Source organism: Lontra canadensis, unplaced genomic scaffold (assembly GCF_010015895.1).
Source record: "Lontra canadensis isolate GAN:19392208 unplaced genomic scaffold, GSC_riverotter_1.0 scaffold11, whole genome shotgun sequence".
In the NCBI taxonomy this organism is placed as follows: Eukaryota; Metazoa; Chordata; class Mammalia; order Carnivora; family Mustelidae; genus Lontra; species Lontra canadensis.
This window is the reverse complement of record NW_022631005.1, coordinates 3924453-3943225: the sequence shown is the minus strand read 5'-3', so window position 1 is coordinate 3943225 and position 18773 is coordinate 3924453. Positions and strand designations below refer to the sequence as shown.

The window sequence follows — 18773 nt, the reverse complement described above, 5'->3', positions numbered from 1 at the left end:
ATAAAAGGTCCTAATAACAATAGCTCACTTTTTTAAAAATTAAGAGTCCACCATGTCCGAGGCACCGTGCCAGGAGGCTTAGGAACATTCTGTCATTAATCCTCACAGCAACTCTACAAGACACACAAGAGTTGACCCCATTATCCAGGAGGGAGTTTGTCCCCCCAGTGGATGCTGAACCCATAGATAGGACCAAACCACACACACACACGCACACACACGCACACACACACACTATGTTTCTTTTCCATACACACACACGTGATAAAGTTTATTTTATAAATTAAGCATAGTAAGAGATTGAAGTGATCACTAATAATTAAATAGAACAACTGTAACAATACACTGTAATGAAAGTTATGTTAATGTGATTTCTCTCTCGTTCTCAAAATATCTTATTATGGTGTATTCACCTTTCTTGTTGCAATGATGTGAGATGACAAATGCCTGCATGGTGAGATGAAGGGAGGTGCATGACGGAGGCATTGTCACATAGTGTTGGGCTGCTCCCGACCTTCTGATGATATGTCAGGAGGAGGATCATCTTCTGGACCATGGTTGATCATGGGTAACTGAAACCACAGAAAAAAAAAACCCTGCAGATAAGAAAGGGACCATTGAGCTATGAATGTTCTCCTTTATAAATAACTGAGACACAGAGAGACCAAGTAACTCGCAAAAGGTCACATAGCCAGTTAGTGGCAGTGTCCAGGTTTGAAACCAAGTACATGGGCCCTAGACTGCATGTTCTTAATTAGTGTGCTAGGACAGGTTGTTTTTATGAGCACATTTGGTGAGTGTATCGGCAGTGGGTTTAGATCTGGGTGGAAATGAGGAGAGAGAAGGACCTTGAGAAACAGAAAGAGGATGCAGTGGGAACATATGAGAAAGAATAGGATTGGAAGAGAAAAGGGAGATGCTGGGGCAGATGGTAGAACATATATTATCTAGGAAGAAATGAAGGTGGGGCTTAACATTTTAACAGAAGGAGCCAAAGAGATTTGTGCAAATAAGGTAGACCCATATTTGTCCTCCATATCAGCAATCTTCTTGAAACTCAAAAACATTAAATTTGAAGAATAACTAAATAGGTCAAATGTGGTAAAATAACTTTACTTCTCTTTATTTTACTCTTTTAAAAGACTCTGTTTCTCTTTAAATCTTCATCCTGTATTTTAGATGTGTTAAAAAGTGTTGATTTGATAAGTTTGGGTTTAGGGAACTTTCTCTTCAGAAGACAGTCTGCATCTGGACAGAGATATTTAGCCAGGGCTTGTAATGGTTGCTATGGGACTCTAAAGCCAAGATCAGAAATAATCCAGGGTCTTCCAACAGGAGCCAAACAGCTGAAGCTATGAGAAGGGCAAATGATTCTCCCTTTTTGAAAACTAACAACTGTAGCTACTAAGTTTCTTTACTTTCGCTCCAAGCCATACATCAGGTAATGCCATGTTGGCTGCTCCAGGAGCCCCAGCACATCCATGTTGGGCCCCATAGTGTGGGGACTCTCCTTTCTCCTCTCCCCTGCTTAAAGGTTCATGTGTCTTGCACCGTGCAGAGGCTCCTGCGGGTGCCTGGACTCAAGGTACGTGTCAGACGCTGAGCTGAGTCATGATGATTGGATTAAGTTGGTGAGGTCTCCAGTTGGAATTTGGGGAGTGGTCCTCTGTCAGTTTTGCAAGTGAGTCTCAAAGCACAGAGACTCCACTCAGGATACTTTTGTGGTACTTTCCTTGCCCTTGGGCGGTTTCCTTTCATGCATGGGAAGATCAGGAGGCAGCCCAAGACCCTTCCCTAGATCCCTGGAAGTGTATCTCTGGTACACTGCCCCAGAAATTCCAGGTGCCTCAGCCTCCCAAAGCATGAGCCCTGTCTCCTCAACCCAGCAAGATCCCGGGGCTCCCTTTGGTCCCACCTCCCCGAGCTTTGGTGAGGAACAGTTTATCATTCTTAAACTTTATCCTGTTTGATCTAATTGGTAATGTTTCATCTTCAGTACTTAAAGAGGGGAAGTGCTTATATTTTATATTATATTCTATATTCAGGGCTTTAGTGACTGCTTTTGGCCACCCACTTGGTCATGGTCGACATGTTTATTTACTTAGCTAGTTTCATTCTTTGCGTCTTCTTTCTAGGCTTAATTTATACATATGTATATATGTTGTTTTATGAAAGGGCATCTACAGTTCTTCTCTTTAGGCTGCAGACTATGTCTTAACAGAAGCAATAGTTAGGGATGGTTTCAAGAAACTTGAATTAAAATTGTTAGGTAACTATATTTAAAAAATAATACTTATTGTCAGTATAGTTTCTGTCAACGTCCTAGATATATGAGCTTTCAGAGTAGTTCCAAGGTGTTTGGTTGCCCCAAGATTTCACAGTATTTTACAAATCAATACTATTTTTCCATTTTGCGGGAGGAACTGAAGGTAAAGTGAAATTGTTACCTGGCAAAGGACATTTTTGATTCAGAAGGTAGACGTAAAATAGAAATCCATTAAAAACTGAATTGAAATGCATTAGAATCTTGGTGGCAAACTAAAGCCACACATAGCTAAGGACCTCAATCCCACGCATTACATTTGAGACTTGCTTCCTTTCCTCATCTAATGACTCATCTGTTCAATGGTGTGGGTCACCACCACAGGAGGGAAGCAGAACCTAAGAAGGAGGTTTCAAGTTGCTGACACTGCTGGAGTGAAGGTGGAATTTAGAACATTGGCAGTGGGGATAAACATGTCCCTGAACATTGCAATGGCGTCCTAGGCTTCTGAATGTCAGCCACATTGCGAGGATACAAATGACTAAGGTCCCCATTATCAGACATTTGAAAACTGGTGTGGATAAGAAACTTAAGATTTAGATCCAAAAGAGTTCTATTTCATGTATTCTTAGGACCAAAACAATGCTATGACTTTTAATTTTTCTGAACCTGTTTCCTCATCTGTAAAATGGAAGGTTTTTTGTTTTTTGTTTTTTTAATCGAATGAAACCACTACTCTTAGCAATTAGTTCACTTTTTTTTTAACCTTCCCTACAAAGGACTTTAAAAGCAAAATGCAAAGAGTCACATGGTTGTTTCAATTAATCACGATAGAGCTGCACCACATTCTATTCATTTTCACAAACTAAGGAAGGTTATATTTGAAATAGGGGAGATAAGCATTTATTTTAAGGCAATAAAAGGCAAAATTTAGTATTGGGGCACATAGGAATTTCAGAGGCATTTAGATTTTTTTTTCCTTGTTAGTCAACAAAATAGGACTTCAGAAGTTCACATTTATCTGAGACTATGCTTCCCAGTAAATCTGAGACCTTTGTTGTTACTTTTCTGTAACTATTGCCTTATTAGGAACAGATCCACACTGTTTTTCTATCCTGGAATCAAAAACCTTTGAAGTTGGAACAATCTCACAAAATAAATAATGGTTGTTTACGTGTTTCCTTGCTTTTCTATTTTCTCCCTGTAATTGGGGGATAATTCTGAGTCATTGCTAAATAATTTATCATCTTTTCAAAGTATAACATCTGTCATCTAACCTAACTACACTTTAATTTTAAAGATGTTTTGGGGCATTCATTTGCACTTAATTATGACACAAGTTACTGCATCTGATAATGGTCAAACTTAGACTTACAGTGATGTTAGAGTTCCTGGCTTCCATCGCTCCCTCACCACTTCCGAAGCTCCGCTGACATCATCCTTGAGCAGCACGTCTGAAGACAGGCCAATGTATTCCTTCAACCACAGGAAGCTGTGGTGATTGGAAATCCTGGGTTGGAGACTTTGTATGAGGATGAAGTTTTCCATAATTGGACAAAATCAAGGACCTCCTCATTTCTCTCTGGGTAGCTAACAATACAGAACTAAAAAACATACAATGCCATCTCGTGCAATATCCATTCACCTTTTTCTGTTTGCTAAAATTAACTTACGATTTATAAGTAAGCTTGCTTCAGTGTTGACTCAATTTCTATCTTTGCATCAGAGACTGGACTAGTTTTCATTTTACCTTGTTTTGGTGAATTTAAGCTAACGAATCTCATCCTGACTGATAGTTGGCTGTCATTTAAACTTAAGTATTATCTGTTTTGATCTAACACTTATTATTACTTACTTAATGTCAATCTTCATATTCTTATATTTTATAAAGAAATAAAAACAGGAATTAATTGGGATTTTGTATTCTTTTTTCACAATTTTCATTTATGTTGGCTACCACTACTTCTGTTGTTTGATATGGGGAATGGTAATGTACTTTAGACAGAACGTGTTCATATATTTATTCATTTATATAGTCCAAAAGATATTACTGAGCATCTTTTATAAATCAGGTGTTCCCATGCATCTGATGTAGTAGGGGAAGCATCTGCCCTCACGCTGTTTACATCCTAGTGGAGAGAAACAGCCACCCAACAGCTAATTCAGGAAATGAGATGCTTGTGCGCAGCAATGAGTACTATAAATTGAAGTGAGGTAGAGAGTCACTGTGGGGAGGGGGCCACTGTGGACGTTGTAGTCAGGGAAAGATTCTTCAAGGAGAAGGAGCTACCATGCACATAGCTGGGAGATGAGTAGACCCAGAACAACAGCAAAGATGTAACAGAAAGGAGTGCAGGGTGGCTGGAGGAGAAGGTGACAAGAGAGAGGAGCGGAAGACAAGATTGAGTAGGTGCAGGCTGGACTATTTAAACACTCATTGGCGAAAATGGCAAACACGTGTGCTTTACATACATTAAAAAACTGTAGTCCTTAAAACGACCCTGTCCTATGGGTACTACTATTATCCTTGCCTCTGTTTTGCAGATGAGGAAGCTACGGCACAGACATGTTCAATCACTTTCCCAACTACCCGTCACAGGGTAGTAAGAGGTGAACTGAGTCCTGGAATGCAGGTCTGATCCACTATGTTAGCTGGCGAGCTCTCTGTCTATTCCTTTCATTTCACTTTAATCAATAACAAGGTCACATGGATTCTCTTTTTTCTTTTAAATTCCGGCACACTTAAAATGTACTCTATCTGTAAGAGTCACTCAACTCTCCCCTTCCCTGCAAATTTTTTCTTTCTTTCAGTTTATTTAAAAAGTTACTGAACCTATGAATAAGCATCACAAGTGACATACCAGCACCAGGCTTCAAGGGTAGTCAAAGATAGATAAACCTGGCCCCGAATCTCCAGAACCTTCCTAACGGCTACTCAAGGAATGACTCAACAAGGGAGTGTGCTCTCGGCACGGGGAAGCCATGGGGGCAGTGGGTGTTGAGGCCACCTCTTCACAGAAGGAAGACACAGTCCCTAGCTTCTATGATCAGGATAGGTCAAATGAAGGATTTAAGAAGGCCCTTGTTGAGTTGAATAATCTAAGTTGGATGAAGGCTCTACATCTAGCCAAGATGAATAAAATCAATAACTACCATACAATAGTTTTGAATTCCTTTGCATTGGTCAGCTCTATCTCATGGAGTCACTCTGCATTCTGTGGTGTTCTGAATCATTCCCTAGTTGTTTGACTTGTAACAATGTCCCCTCTTCTTCTAACTCATGACATTGTTTTGACACCAACCTTCAAGCTCAACCAGGTAGGAAACCTTTTTTAATGTTCCTTATCTTAGTATTTATAAAGTAGCAGCTTCATTTGAAATGTGATGGTGCTGGTACAATATTAAAAGAAAGCTTTTATCATAGTGAAAATATTTTTAAAAGGTCCTATTTGAAAAACAAACAGAAACAATCCCCACCCTCCAACAAAACAAAGAAACGAAGACAGAAATTTCCTTTGCCTGATAGAGTTATCTATGGATGCATAATGGGGTTCTGCTGGGCATTTAAGGACTTAAAATAACTTAAAAAAAAAAGTGGGGTGCCTGGGTGGCTCAGTGGGTTAAAGCCTCTGCCTTCGGCTCAGGTCATGATCCCAGGGTCCTGGGATCGAGCCCCACATCAGGCTCTCTGCTCAGCGGGGAGCCTGCTTTCCCCTTTCTCTCTGCCTGCTTCTCTGCCTACTTGTGCTCTCTGTCAAATAAATAAATAAATCTTAAAAAAAAAAGTTTGAAGATGCATTTAGAAGGTAAATGTCAGATACCAAAATTTAGGATATTACAAAGTCAACTCAGCCACTTTCCAAATATTTTCAAGTGTATATTGCTGTTCTTTTTAGAGATTGAGTAAATGTCCTAACTACAATCTGAGCCTGGTAACATTGTACAGGCTTTTATAATTCTGAAACTGTTAGTATGGAAAACATGCAAAGTTCAGACTTTCCCTTAAAACTAGGCGTAATCAGATTAGGTTCTTGTGAAATATCCAGGAGTCATGCACTCCAATGTGAATGTATTCATTTATGATGTGGATTAAGTGAAGTAGAAAGCATCCCAGAGTAAGAAAGATCTGGAGCTGCAGTCTGGAGAGGAAGGCTGACTTTAGGGGCAGAAATCTGTGCGCTGGATGACTCTAGAGGAGTTCTCTCCGATTAGAGAGAAAAGCACACAAACAAAAAACCAGAAAAGAGAGAGGGAGAGAAGTGAGTGGGCCTATTTATGAATAAAATGCTCATCACAGTGCTGTTTATAATAGGGCAAACCTGAAAACCACCTAAATAGTCCCCCCGATTTGACTATTTCAAATAGGGAAATGTTTGAATAGTTTCAAGACAGACACATTGTGGAATATTCTAAGCCAATATGAAAAGTGTGTTTCTGAGGTTTCTTTGAAGACACAGTATCCTCACCATATAACGTGAGGATCCAAATTGTGTAGATAGCACCATTCTAACTTTGGAGGGAGAAAAGGACTGCGAAGAGAAAAACTTTTTTGGAAGGAATACATTAAAATGTAATTTTATATTTTCCAAATTATCTTAAAAGAGAATATTGGTCTGTTTAGTTCTTCTGTGTCCCTTTTATCTGAGGATTTCTGTCACCAATCATGGAAGATTTTCAGGGATTATGTTTTTAAATATTGATTTTCCGTTGTTCTCTCTCTTCTCTTCTTCTTTAACTCCTGGTGGAGAATGTTGGAGCATCTGGGTCTGCCTCCCAGAACTCTGAACTGCCTTCCTGACTTGTGATTCCGTCAGCTCTCTGCCCTGTTCCCTCAGGGAGTCCCTCATACTGGTTTTCTCTTTGGTTGTTTTTTTTTTTTCCCCCTAGCTTTCATAACCATATTGATTTCATTTCTGAGATTTCTAACTCATTTTTTATATCTATTTTTGTTTTATTTCTGACTATCTTTGTGTCAGAGTTTCTTATTCTTTGATGATGGGTGTTGGTTTTTTTTTTTCCTTTGTCTTTCTAATGACCTCAGGTGTGTTTATGTAAAGGTCATTTCAGATTGCTCCACTTGGCTTTCCGGCTTTCTTTTGTTTCAGGTAGAGGACATTTATCTCGTGATTGTTGACTTGTCTTTTGTTAGGATTTATATGCCTTGTGTGTTTTGAAATTCTAGGTTGCACTCTCATCTGGAGTGGGAGGTGCTTGTTCTTTGCTTATTTTCTCTGCTTTGTACTCTGCTCTTGACTCTTTCCTCCTTAACGACTTTGACATGACTTCCCCCTGAATTCCATGTTCCGTGATCTCCATCCAGCTTGTATTGTCTGGTCAGAGTTACTCGTGGAGGTGCTGTGGCTCTCAGAGATGCAGTAGGTGGTGGGGCTGATTCTCCGCTGCCCTGATGGGTCTGATTTCTTGGCCCCTGCACCAGTTGGGGATAGCGTTTTCCAACCTCCTTTTACAAGGAGGGAGAACGCCCTCCCTGTTACTGACTTCAGGTAGAATCCTAGCTATGGTATCCTTTGCGCAGGACAGATTTTCCTGTGGAGCTGTCTCTGCCATGCATCTGGACCAGAACCCAGGACACCCGTAGCTTCAGCCCCACTTACTACTTTTTGGTAGTGAGGCATTCACAACATGACTAACTTAAGTCAGAGGGAAAAAATGGTAAAAACATGCATTTCACTTTTACAATATGAGTGGCACTTTTTTCAAAGTAGGGATGAAAACTAGACAGTAGCCGTTATTTCCTCCAAAATAAAGATCATAAACATGAAGGGACACTGTTTGGGTCCCTGTCAAAAGAAGCAGCAAGCTAAAGATAAATATTTTTTTTTCCATTTTCAGAGTCTGAGTTGTTCATAGACCAAAAGAAAACTATGATCAGCTGATTCCTTCGGATGAGAGAGTAAGCTATCAAGTGCTTACCATCTGGTTCAGCTCCTAATCCAGATGGGCTGCCAATAGTAATTTATGAAAGGTTTGAAAGCAACTTGCTGTCCTCCGGAAAGAATCATTAGAACACATTAACATTGGGATTTGCTCCCTTCCCCCAGCCTCAATTTGCAACAGATGCAGAGATGGGGCAACTGCTTCTGTTCAACAAATAGAACCGTCTATTTTTGAGCCAGGAGTCAATATGTCTCTGCTCTTTAGAAAAAAAAAAAAAAAAAAAAGTCAAGCATTTTTCTTCCCCCTTCCCTCTCCTCTAATTGGTTCAGTGAGTAGGGGAGAAAATGCTCCATGATGGAGTTTCTAACGAATATCTGAAGAAGCCCACACAGTCTGTCATTTCTGAGTATCTGTGATGCTTGGGAAAGTCAAAGTCCACATCAGGAATAATCTAGTGTACTTCATGTCCATGCCACAAACAGGCACCCTCTAATCCATTCTTACAGAGAAAACCTAAGGTCAATCAGTGTATGCAATGCAAATTGTAGAGCCACAGTTTGCTAGACTCAGAAGTCTGCCCTTAGTCCTTCTCCTACCCAGTGAGGTGGTACGTGAGCAGGTGGCCTCAGAGTGAGCGCGACATGACAGGGCACATCTTCCAACCAAGTTCTGTTACCTGACCTCTGTTCTTGCCCTATCATTCAGTACCACTCCTGGGAAGGAATAAGACTCATTCCTGAGTGACTGATGGAATTCTAGTAATTTATTTTCAGTTCATGTAAGAATTGCTGGCAGAGAGTGAGATCATATTTTTCCTTTGATCAAACCATCTGCTTTTCAGGCTCTGAGAAAATTGCCAATATGCATGCTATGCATGTTTTAAAATGTTCTGGAATGTTCAAAAGAAAAGTCTAGAATTAGTGTTTAATGTTTCTAACTGAAACTAATCAGAGCTGGTTGTAACCTGCTCATTAGGTTCTTTAGTAAGAAAGAACTGAGGGAAGGAGGGAGTGGCCCTAGGGTTAGAGGTGTGACATATATATGCCCACTGGGAATCAGGGAGAGGAAAGAGATTATTGCCTGATCAGACACATGATCTAGCTGACACCAGGAAAGGAAAACCAGAGCTGGCTGTGGTAAGCAAGGTAATTCAGAACTCCTCGTACCTAGGAAGGCGTCTAAGCCACAAGCAAGAGTGTAGAGCATACCCTGGACAGTCAATAATGCACAACCAAACAAGGCCATTCAGGAAGCCCCCTGAGGCATTAAATAGAGGAAGTCACTCAACCTAATGATAAATATCAAACATCCAATAACAAATCCGTCACTTTGGATAGCTTAAAACTTCTGTAAGTAAGCAAAGGGCAAAGTCATTGTTGTTTAAAAACTATTGGACACTTTACTAGTGACATTTTTTAAAAGATTTTTATTTATTTATTCGACAGACAGAGGTCACAAGTAGGCAGAGAGGCAGGCAGAGAGGGGGGGAAAGCAGGCGCCCCTCTGGGCAGAGATCCCCATGCAGGGCTCGATTCCAGGACCCTGGGATCATGACCTGAGCCAAAGGCAGAGGTTTTAATCCACTGAGCCACCCAGGCGCCCCACTAGTGACATTTTTATACAGTAAGTCTCTGCATATGTTCTTCTTCTTAAATCTATATCTTTTTTTCCCCTTAAATTTTGATTAAAGTATATTTTATTTAGTTTGAAAATATGCATTGATCCACTAACAAGTCTATGTGCTCAGAGCTACAGGGGATATATGGATGAAAAGCATGTGGTCCTTTCCCTTAAAGAATTTGTGATGTGTGGCACTTGGGTGGCTCAGGGGGTTAAGCACCTGACTCTTGATTTCGGCTGGGATCATGATCTTAGGGTTGTGAGATTAAGCCCTGCAATGGAGTCCATTATCCTCTTTTTCCCTCACCCTATGCCTCTCCAGTGCCCCCTAAAAAAAAAAAAAAAAAAAAAAAAAAAGAATTTACAATGAGATCTATATGATAAGGCACAGATCCCCACAAAATGAGACCCAACTTCCTGGGTCACTGAAAAATTGAAAAGGAATCATCCTTCCAAAAACAGAGAGATTGAATTTGCTTGGTTGTAATTCATCTAAATTAAAAATTGTATGTTGCTATAAAGCAGTATTTTCACAAAAGGAATGCTTGATCTGGTTTTGTTTCCCCATTACTTTTCTCTGCCTGAGGGGTCCTTTAAAACATGAACTTGGACAAGTATCCCTCTAGTGGCCACTTTGCAAACTACAGGCAGATATTGCTTTCGAGAAGCCAGCCAATGTCAAAAGAACATGCCAGTCTGGGTAATCTGTTCCATTAACAGTCACCTCCGATGAGGGTGAAAACTTAGAGGACGAATACCCTCTCATCCCTTCATGTGTCAAGAATGTGGACTCAGCTCAGATGAACAGGTTCAAATCCCAGGTCTGCTACTTAGTAATGGTGACTCGGGCAAGTTACTGAGCTTTTTCGTTCCTCAGTTTACTCATCTGCAAAATGGAGATAACAATTACACCCAGATGATAGGGTAGTAATGAGAATTAGAAAAGAGACTATTTAAAACATTAAAAATGCTGCCTTTCTACAATAGCACTCAGTCATTGTTTTTAGAAAACGTTTACTTTCCCTAACTGCTCTCTGTATCTTCTTTCCACATTGCAGCTACTTCACTTTCTTTGTTACTGGACCTTCTCATTCCAGATTTGCATATTCTACAGAGAACTTGGAACTTAAAATACATAGGACAACTGGACTTTTAAGTGTTTTTTTAGTATATAATGTCCCAAAGTCTAAAACCTAACCAAAATACGGTTGGTATTACCAATACACAGTTTTTATTTACAAAATTTGTGGACTTCAGTATCACTAGAATTATTTCTATAAAACCCTCCTGATTTCTTGATTATACTCTTCACTCTCCCTGAGATATTAAAATGCAAAACTAATTGTTTTAAGTGTAGCATCTGTGGAGCATTGTGTGTCAGGAATAAGATTCCGCGCAGTGGTTTCCTTTTCTCTCCCCAGTTAAACTTCTCTGGGGTTCCAGTGGTACCCACAGGACACACACGAATCCCACGCACATCCAACAAGATTATCTAGCTGCCTGATGAACTCTCACCCCTTTGGCAGCTTTATTGTCATTCCTGTGAAGTTACTTTACCTCTCAGTCATATGGGATCTTGCCCTCATTTCATTACTAATTAAATTCATTTTTACAGAGTCATAAATTAATTATTTGAGGTAAAATTACTGAAATCTACACCTCACTCCAAGATCTTTTTTACCTCTGGGTAATTAAATTTCAGAGTTATCATGTTAATCTTTATTAGTGTTTGAGGAAATGACTGACGTAAAATAAAAGGCTTCAATTTCTTATGTAGTAGGAGAGGCTCTGTCTTAGGGGTAGGTGGACAAATTAAAAGGTGCTCTTTCCACCAGCAGCCTCCCTTCATTGTCTTGCATGGGTGATGGGCCTACATTGGACATGGGTAGGAAACTTGCAAATTTATCTTCAGACCAGAGCAAATGGGATCTGACTCTAAGGTCATTTGTTGTTCTAAAGGCATGTGCATTTTATGAGCTTTCATGTCACTTTTCTTTTTCTCATGACAGGTGAAAAATGACAATGTGAGGCTTGGTCTCTTTTTTTATGAACAAGTACATTAGATTCCTAATTGTTGGTGATAACTTGGTTTTCACTTAATGAATATAGCCTTGAGCATTCGTCATCATCGAGAACAAGGAACCTAGTGTTACATAAATATTATGCCCTGTTGGATTAGTAAATGGTTTGTTAATTGGCTGATCCACATTTCTATTCAAAGAGCATCTTTAGATAAATGAAGCTTTTAAATCACACCCCCAGGAAAACGTTTGGCAAACATACTGTGCTTTTTGCCATAGGGTTCTCAAAATATCTTAGAGAAATATTAAAAAGTAAACCTTTAGAAAAGAAGACTAGACCTGTTTGCAAAAACCCGTAACTCATCTTTCCCCTTAGGACTGACTGATTTAAACAAGGGAACATAATTTGGTGCTACTCAACTTCTATTATCCCAAAGCCTGAAGCTTGATAACTTCTAGTGATTCATCCCTATCATGAAAGAGCAGATCCAGTTTGAAATGTTCCCTGTTTCTGGGGCTTCTCTATCAGGGCAGAGTGAACTAACAGCTGACTTTTTCCATTCAGCTCTCGGGTAAGTGGAGTCCATGAGATGATGCGATGCATTCAGAGACGAGTGGACCAACTGACCCAACAGTGTTCAGCGCATAAAGAATTTGCTCTTAAGAAACAGCAGTTAATTGCCTCGGTGGAGGGCCACCTCAAGAAGGTAGTCTCTTAAATGTGTCCTCTGTTGGCTACTACTTAGATGCAACTCCTTGCTTAGTGATACCAGACGGCACAGCACCTGCAGCGCAGGGGATGGTGGGAGAACAGTGGTGCGTCTCCTTTGGCTTCTCTTAGTTTCCACGTTAGGGTTTATCATTGAACAACAGGAGTTATAGTTCACTCTTGCTCAGCAACCATTCCTGTCCCAGGTTGCTAAAACATGCTGTGTAATCCTAACTACCCCACCAGCCAGCCCTGAACACGCACACACAGAAACAGTTCTTGCTTTGTACAGAACTGAACCATGTGCATACTGGGACTGTGTCCTTGTTTTATGTGGGTCTGTGCCTGGTTCCGGTAGGCACAAATTTCAGTTAACATGGTATCATACAGTATGAGGATGTCATGTAAATACTGAAAATGATGTTGTAGGGACTTTCAGGGCTAAATTGTCGTTATTGTACTCTATTAAAGGAGGTTGGCACAAAGGACGTGGTCATTCTGAATAAAAACATACTTATGAAAATCCTCTTTCTGCAAAGTGGTTACAATGGATCAGTACGGGAGAAATTTATTTCCTATTTCCAAAGAGGAATAAAACCAAGCAGCTGCTATTTGGCTAAATAAAAAATAGCTTATCTGTAGCTGGGATATACAGCAAAATCTATCTCAGTGACTTTAATGCTAATGAACCTTGATGCCCTTGCTGGGTCTCAGATTTTCAATGATGTCTTCATCTGATACAGTGGGCTCATATGCCTGACTTAAATGACGAGAATTAGCAGACTTCACAGGAGAGGACATGAAATAACCACATCTCTATCCACATTGCCTTCCCACCTGTTATTGATCCAGAAACTTGGGAATTTGAGACTTGTTCTGAAGCCTGGGTCCAGGGAGATTCCAAATAAGGCAGCAGTTGCGGTGCCATATTCCCTGGAGTTTGAGACTCAAGCTAATTTGGTGGTGGTGGACAACACAGTAGGAACTCAGACAACTGTTGCTCCTTGTCTGACTGCCAATTCAGACCCAACTTGACTCTGGAAAGTATGGACTCTGGTGAGAGCCAGGAGACAAAAAGCGTAACTTGGATGTTATAGAATCCTTTAGAGATTACTTTTCTGTTGATTTGTGTGTACTAAAAATCAAATCATAGTCCCTGACATTCATCAATAACATGGCCCACGTGTGTCCCCGTGTTTTAATGTCACAGGTACAGGGTTCGGTACTGCCCCAGGGTTCCTAAATATAGCAGCCCTGCAGGTGATTTAATACCCAGGCTTTGGACCTTTACTTCATGATGTGCCTGTAAACTGGGCCCCCTTCAACTTACAGTGGGCGATTATGAGTTAATTAATCAGATAAATTCATCTCTGCTGATGTGTTAGCAGGTGCATTCTCCTTTCTAGGCAATATAGGTGATAAAGTCTTAGAAGGTATGGGTGATTGTTTATATCTCATTGTTATTAATAAAGTATGTGTCTGTTTATAAATATATATCTTTAAACATATACTCTCTCTTCGTGGGTCAGTAGTATTACCTCATATGAAGAGCAACATTATTAATTTAACCATGACATTCCAAAATATTTAAAATTATTTTTAGATGAAAATTGGTATATCCATTTAAAGTACAATGGGAATGGAGAGAGTAGTATTTATCTTTTCTATACATAGGCAAACATGTGTGCAAGTACATATTACTAAGACTGCAATGTATTCTTTATTGCTAAAGGTGGAAATGTCAATTCAGAAAATCAGTCCAGTACTTTCCAATGCAATGGATGTCGGTTCCAGCCTTTCTGAATCAGGGAAGATTTTGAGTAAATACTTGGAACTAGATATGCAAGCTAAGGTAAATTAAATAGGAATTATTATTGTGGTTATGATTTTGTAAATATGACTTATTTTCTTTATATTCAGTGGCTATAGAACTTAATGCTAGCTCTCTTGAAGGTTGCAATTCTAAAGTAATATTTGTGGTAAATAATGACTTAAAACTTCTATTATGTGTATCTAAATTATTTATACTTGTATGTGCATTTTTTAGGGTGTTTGAGCTCCCTGAAACTTTGTAACCTGGTATTAAACACTCATTTGGCCCCTTTTCCTCACTGGGGAGATGTTAACAACTCCTTTTGGGATGCCACGGGACTCAGAGAGAGTGCTTTTCTAAGACCATTTGTGATTTTCTGCTAGAGTAACTTACAAAAGAAAATTTCCCAGAAGCAACATGCATTAATGCAAGATTCCAGGAAGCAAATAAAAACACAATCTTGTCTCAAGCCCCATGTTAAGGGTTAGAAAATACCCTCCTCTTCTCAGCACCTTCTCTAGCTCCTCTTCACCCCTTTCCCCTGGGACTTAGGTTTGAATATATTCCTGCTAGTAGCTCCACGTCCACACTGAGCCCCAGCCGGCCCCAGCAGATGTTCAGAAAGGTGAGTCTAGCATCTCTCCAGGCTCACCCAAGTCTGTAGGCAACAGCCTTGTTATTCTCTCGGTCCTCAGCCAGAAGACCTCCTTCATGTTTGGGAACTCACAAACTGATTTTTTAAAATGGAATTTTTAAAAACTCATTATTTCAAATGTTTAAAATAAAACATATGTCTGAATTCAATTTTTTTTTTAAATTTTAAGAATTTTAGAAAGAGGGAGGAAATGGCAAGGGGAGAAACTCCTCTGCTTCCTCCTACCCAGAGTGCTATCTGGAAGCAACACTTGGAAATGAAAATTAGCTTCATTCAGTGGAGTACTTGGGAAGCATATTAAACACAAGCAGGGAAGCAATTCCTTCTTGCTGCAAATGACAAGGAAGCTTTTTTCTTTCATTTTTGCTTGATTCCTAGCTCAGCCTCACATAAAATTCTACATGGCTCTTTCTGTGGCAATTGTATATATAATGCCTACGTACCTGCTTATCCATTCAATCCATGAGATTTTACTTGCCAGAAATTGCACTCAAAAGAAAACCCAGAAGAGCAACCCTGTGGGCTGTTTAGATTTCGTGTGTAACATTTCCCCTACCCTTGTTCAAAAACCCTTCTAGACAAAGATTTAAGTAAGACTGCAGAAGTGACATGCCATTTTTTAATAAATTAAACAAGGAGTAAACAATTTCTATAAACTTGCCATCTCTTGTATAACAAAATTAGCTTAAGAATTTGCTAGAGCTATTGTTAAATTTCATAAAGCAATCCTCATGTATAACTAACTTACTTAAAACATTTCTGCCATTTTGTTTTATAACATTTCATACCAAACAGCCTGTCCTCTCTTTGTGACACAAAAAATAGAATGCTCCAAATGAAAAGCAGAGCTGATAGAGTGATAGAATAATTTGAGATGGTTTTCATTTTAAGATAACTTTTTTTTTTTTTTTTAAGTTTTGAAAGTTGTGCCTTTCTTTCACTGAGGAGAGTTTTGGTACAAGTTCAATTAATAATCGTAATAGATGGATGTACAGAAGGTAATGAAATGTGAATGTTCATGATTCCCCTGTCAGCTTCTGACCCCCTGTGCTTTGCTTTCATAGGAGACAGCACATGAATTAGAAACAGCTGCAAAGCTTATGACAGAGAAAAATGAATTTGAACCTGACGAAGTGGCATTGCTTTCTTCTAAAGCTAAATGGTTAGAGGAAGAATTAAAAATACTTGGCCAAAGCATCAGCTCTAGGTCACAAGTCCTGCAGTCTTATGTGGCATTTCTAAAGTCCTCAGAAGAGGTATGGTACCTACACACTGACTTTCTTCAGCAAGGTGACCTCTGCCCTTCTTCCCGCTTTCTCTGGGGATAGAAGCCCTGCTGGGTAGTCCCGTATCCTCCACTCCCATGCGTGTATTCACTCACTGGCCCAAGGCATCACCCAAGGACCCAAAGAGTAGGTTGTTTTCCTAAAAAATAAGGCGATTGTTAGGTGTAGATATATTCACAAATAAGCGAGGTGGTTGTGTTGGAACACTCTTTACTGTGGCCTACAAGCATTTACAATATCCTAAACATAGAACAAAAGCATTTTTTTTTTAAAGATGTTATTTATTTATCTGAGAGAGAGGCAGTGAGAGAGAGCATGAGCGTGGAGAAGGTCAGAGGGAGAAGTAGACTCCCCATGGAGCTGGGAGCCCGATGCGGGACTCGATCCCGGGACTCTGGGATCATAACCCGAGCCAAAGGCAGTCATCCAACCAACTGAGCCATCCAGGCGTCCCGAACAAAAGCATTTAAAAATAAGTCACCTTTCACTATGGATCTCTCTGAATACTCAACAATTACTATGATTCTTTTAAAATACATACACAGAATAAAAAATTACAGGCTTTTGGGTCATCTCAGATCTGTCTTGTTTGATGCCTTTTAACAAGTTTACCTCAGAGAGCGTCTTCTGAGGCACTATCTTGACAGGGTTGTACTAGAGAATCTGTAAAATTCCCTCTCGTAGACTACGATTCATAGACTACGACCATCTTTCAGAGATCCCAGTCTCTGAGAGAGTAATAAAAAGGGCTAGGGCACCACCTAGAAGCAGGCACACTCCCCAGCTCTCAGGGAGGCGGGCACTGGCCTAGTGCAAGGTACAACCTACAGGGTCAACTTCCAGGTAAAGCCAGCCAAAGTTAAGGAGCATGCTGGAATTCTGTTTTCTCACCCCAACCCTCCCACTGGCACCCTTCCCACCACCCCCATCCCCCCACCAAGTGTCCTGCTTAAGCACAGTCTCCCCTGTCAGCTCTCCTTCCCTCATGTTCTGAATTCTCCCCACTCAGAAGGAAGGCCATGCCCAGTCCCTACAAATCTCAGGTAATCACTGCCTCCTGTTCCACATCTTTACTCCACCTTTAGTCACCTAAACTTTTATTTAGCTTTTCTTAGTCCTGAACCTTCATGGTTTGGGAGCAGTGTTGCAACTGACAGGATTATCCTGCTGAACATTTTTAGTCAGAACTTGAAATGGTGGACCAGGTGCAAAGAAATGCTGTCTTCTGTGTCACCATTGCCAAAAATGCACCCGCTTGGCTTCTAGTTCAGCATCTACTTCCATGCCCGGACTGGTCTTTGGGACCAAGAGTCTTTCTAGTGCTGGACCTTAGCTTTGCAAGAAACACTTTCTCAGAAGGACCTCATGTCCTTCCACCCTCCCTGGCCTCACTAAATCTGTTCTCCTCTCTGTGGAGCATTCTGTCCTTCTCATCCTGGCGGTGCTCTCAGTCCGTCACCCTCTGACCCCTTCAGGCTTTCCTTCTTTCCTCCCCAGGTCCTGGTTATTCATCTCCAGCCCGCTCCCCCTGCCGTCATCTTCTTGCCGTCCACCCAGCTCTCCCTGCCAGTTCCCAATACCAGGCCAATCCAACGCTCTGTTTATTCAGCTTTCAGACGCTCCTGCAGAAAATTATGCAGTTGTGCTGACTGGCACCGTTACAATGAACAGGTCTCTGCCACTGCTGGGGTTCCGGTATGTTCCCTCGTTGGCGCCCATTCAGTAGCAATTTTCAAACGTCTTACCGCAGTTTCCATCTCTAAATCTCCGCCAGCGCCCTTTCCTCGTATGTGACTGATACATGTGACACAAAAAACCCTTGGCCTCCTTCGACTTGCAAAGCTATTGACACGTGGCGTCCCCCAGTTGCCAATAACGTGAAGCCTCTATTTGCACACAACACAAATCAGCAGTCGGTGCCTCCCTGCACACGCCTGCGCCCTTCCGAATCGACTTCAGCTAGATCCATCCTCCAGTTGTTCCAATCTGCTTTTTCCCTTGCTTCCTTCTCATGGGTGTACAGCCATGGCCGGTGGTGTTACCCTCACCGAGGCTGCCGCTCTGTAGCTGTCCTTCCCTTTGCACCTGCACTCTCGGAACAGGGAGACGCTGCTTCTGGCCTCCGTTTGCCGGTCCTCCCCAAGCCTCGCCCCGCTGCCTCTAGTGCGCTCCCTCTTCAGTCCTGCCATTTGCCATCTCTTTCCCTCATCAAAAGTGTTCCGATAAGCTACTTGCTAGAGGACAAATGAGATGCTTTATTTTTTTCAGTCCTCATTCCTGTTCATCTCTCTGCCACATTTATTTAACTGTCTCACTCTTACCTCCCGTGACTTTTTAAAAGGCAGATTTGTTGCAGTATGATTTATGTAGGATAAAACTCCCCTATTTTAGAGTGTGAGGAGTTTTAGTGTATTTATAGAGCCATGCAGGCATCACTGCACTCCAGTGTTAGTATATTTCGGTCACCCCAAATAGGGGCCTGCTGCATAGTTTTAGTCAGTCCTGGCT

The 18773-nt window shown here is 40.8% G+C and overlaps 1 protein-coding gene across 7 annotated transcripts in view; it reads left to right on the top strand.

Annotated features, from left to right (window-relative positions):
- CCDC141 (coiled-coil domain containing 141) overlaps positions 1-18773 on the top strand; it is a 216822-nt gene that overhangs the window by 141213 nt on the left and 56836 nt on the right. For all 7 annotated transcript variants that reach the window (XM_032856023.1, XM_032856021.1, XM_032856018.1 and 4 more), the window contains 3 exons: positions 12368-12509; positions 14244-14363; positions 16044-16235. In XM_032856023.1, the coding sequence (XP_032711914.1) occupies positions 12368-12509; positions 14244-14363; positions 16044-16235 (454 nt within the window). The remainder of the gene's footprint in view (positions 1-12367; positions 12510-14243; positions 14364-16043; positions 16236-18773) is intronic.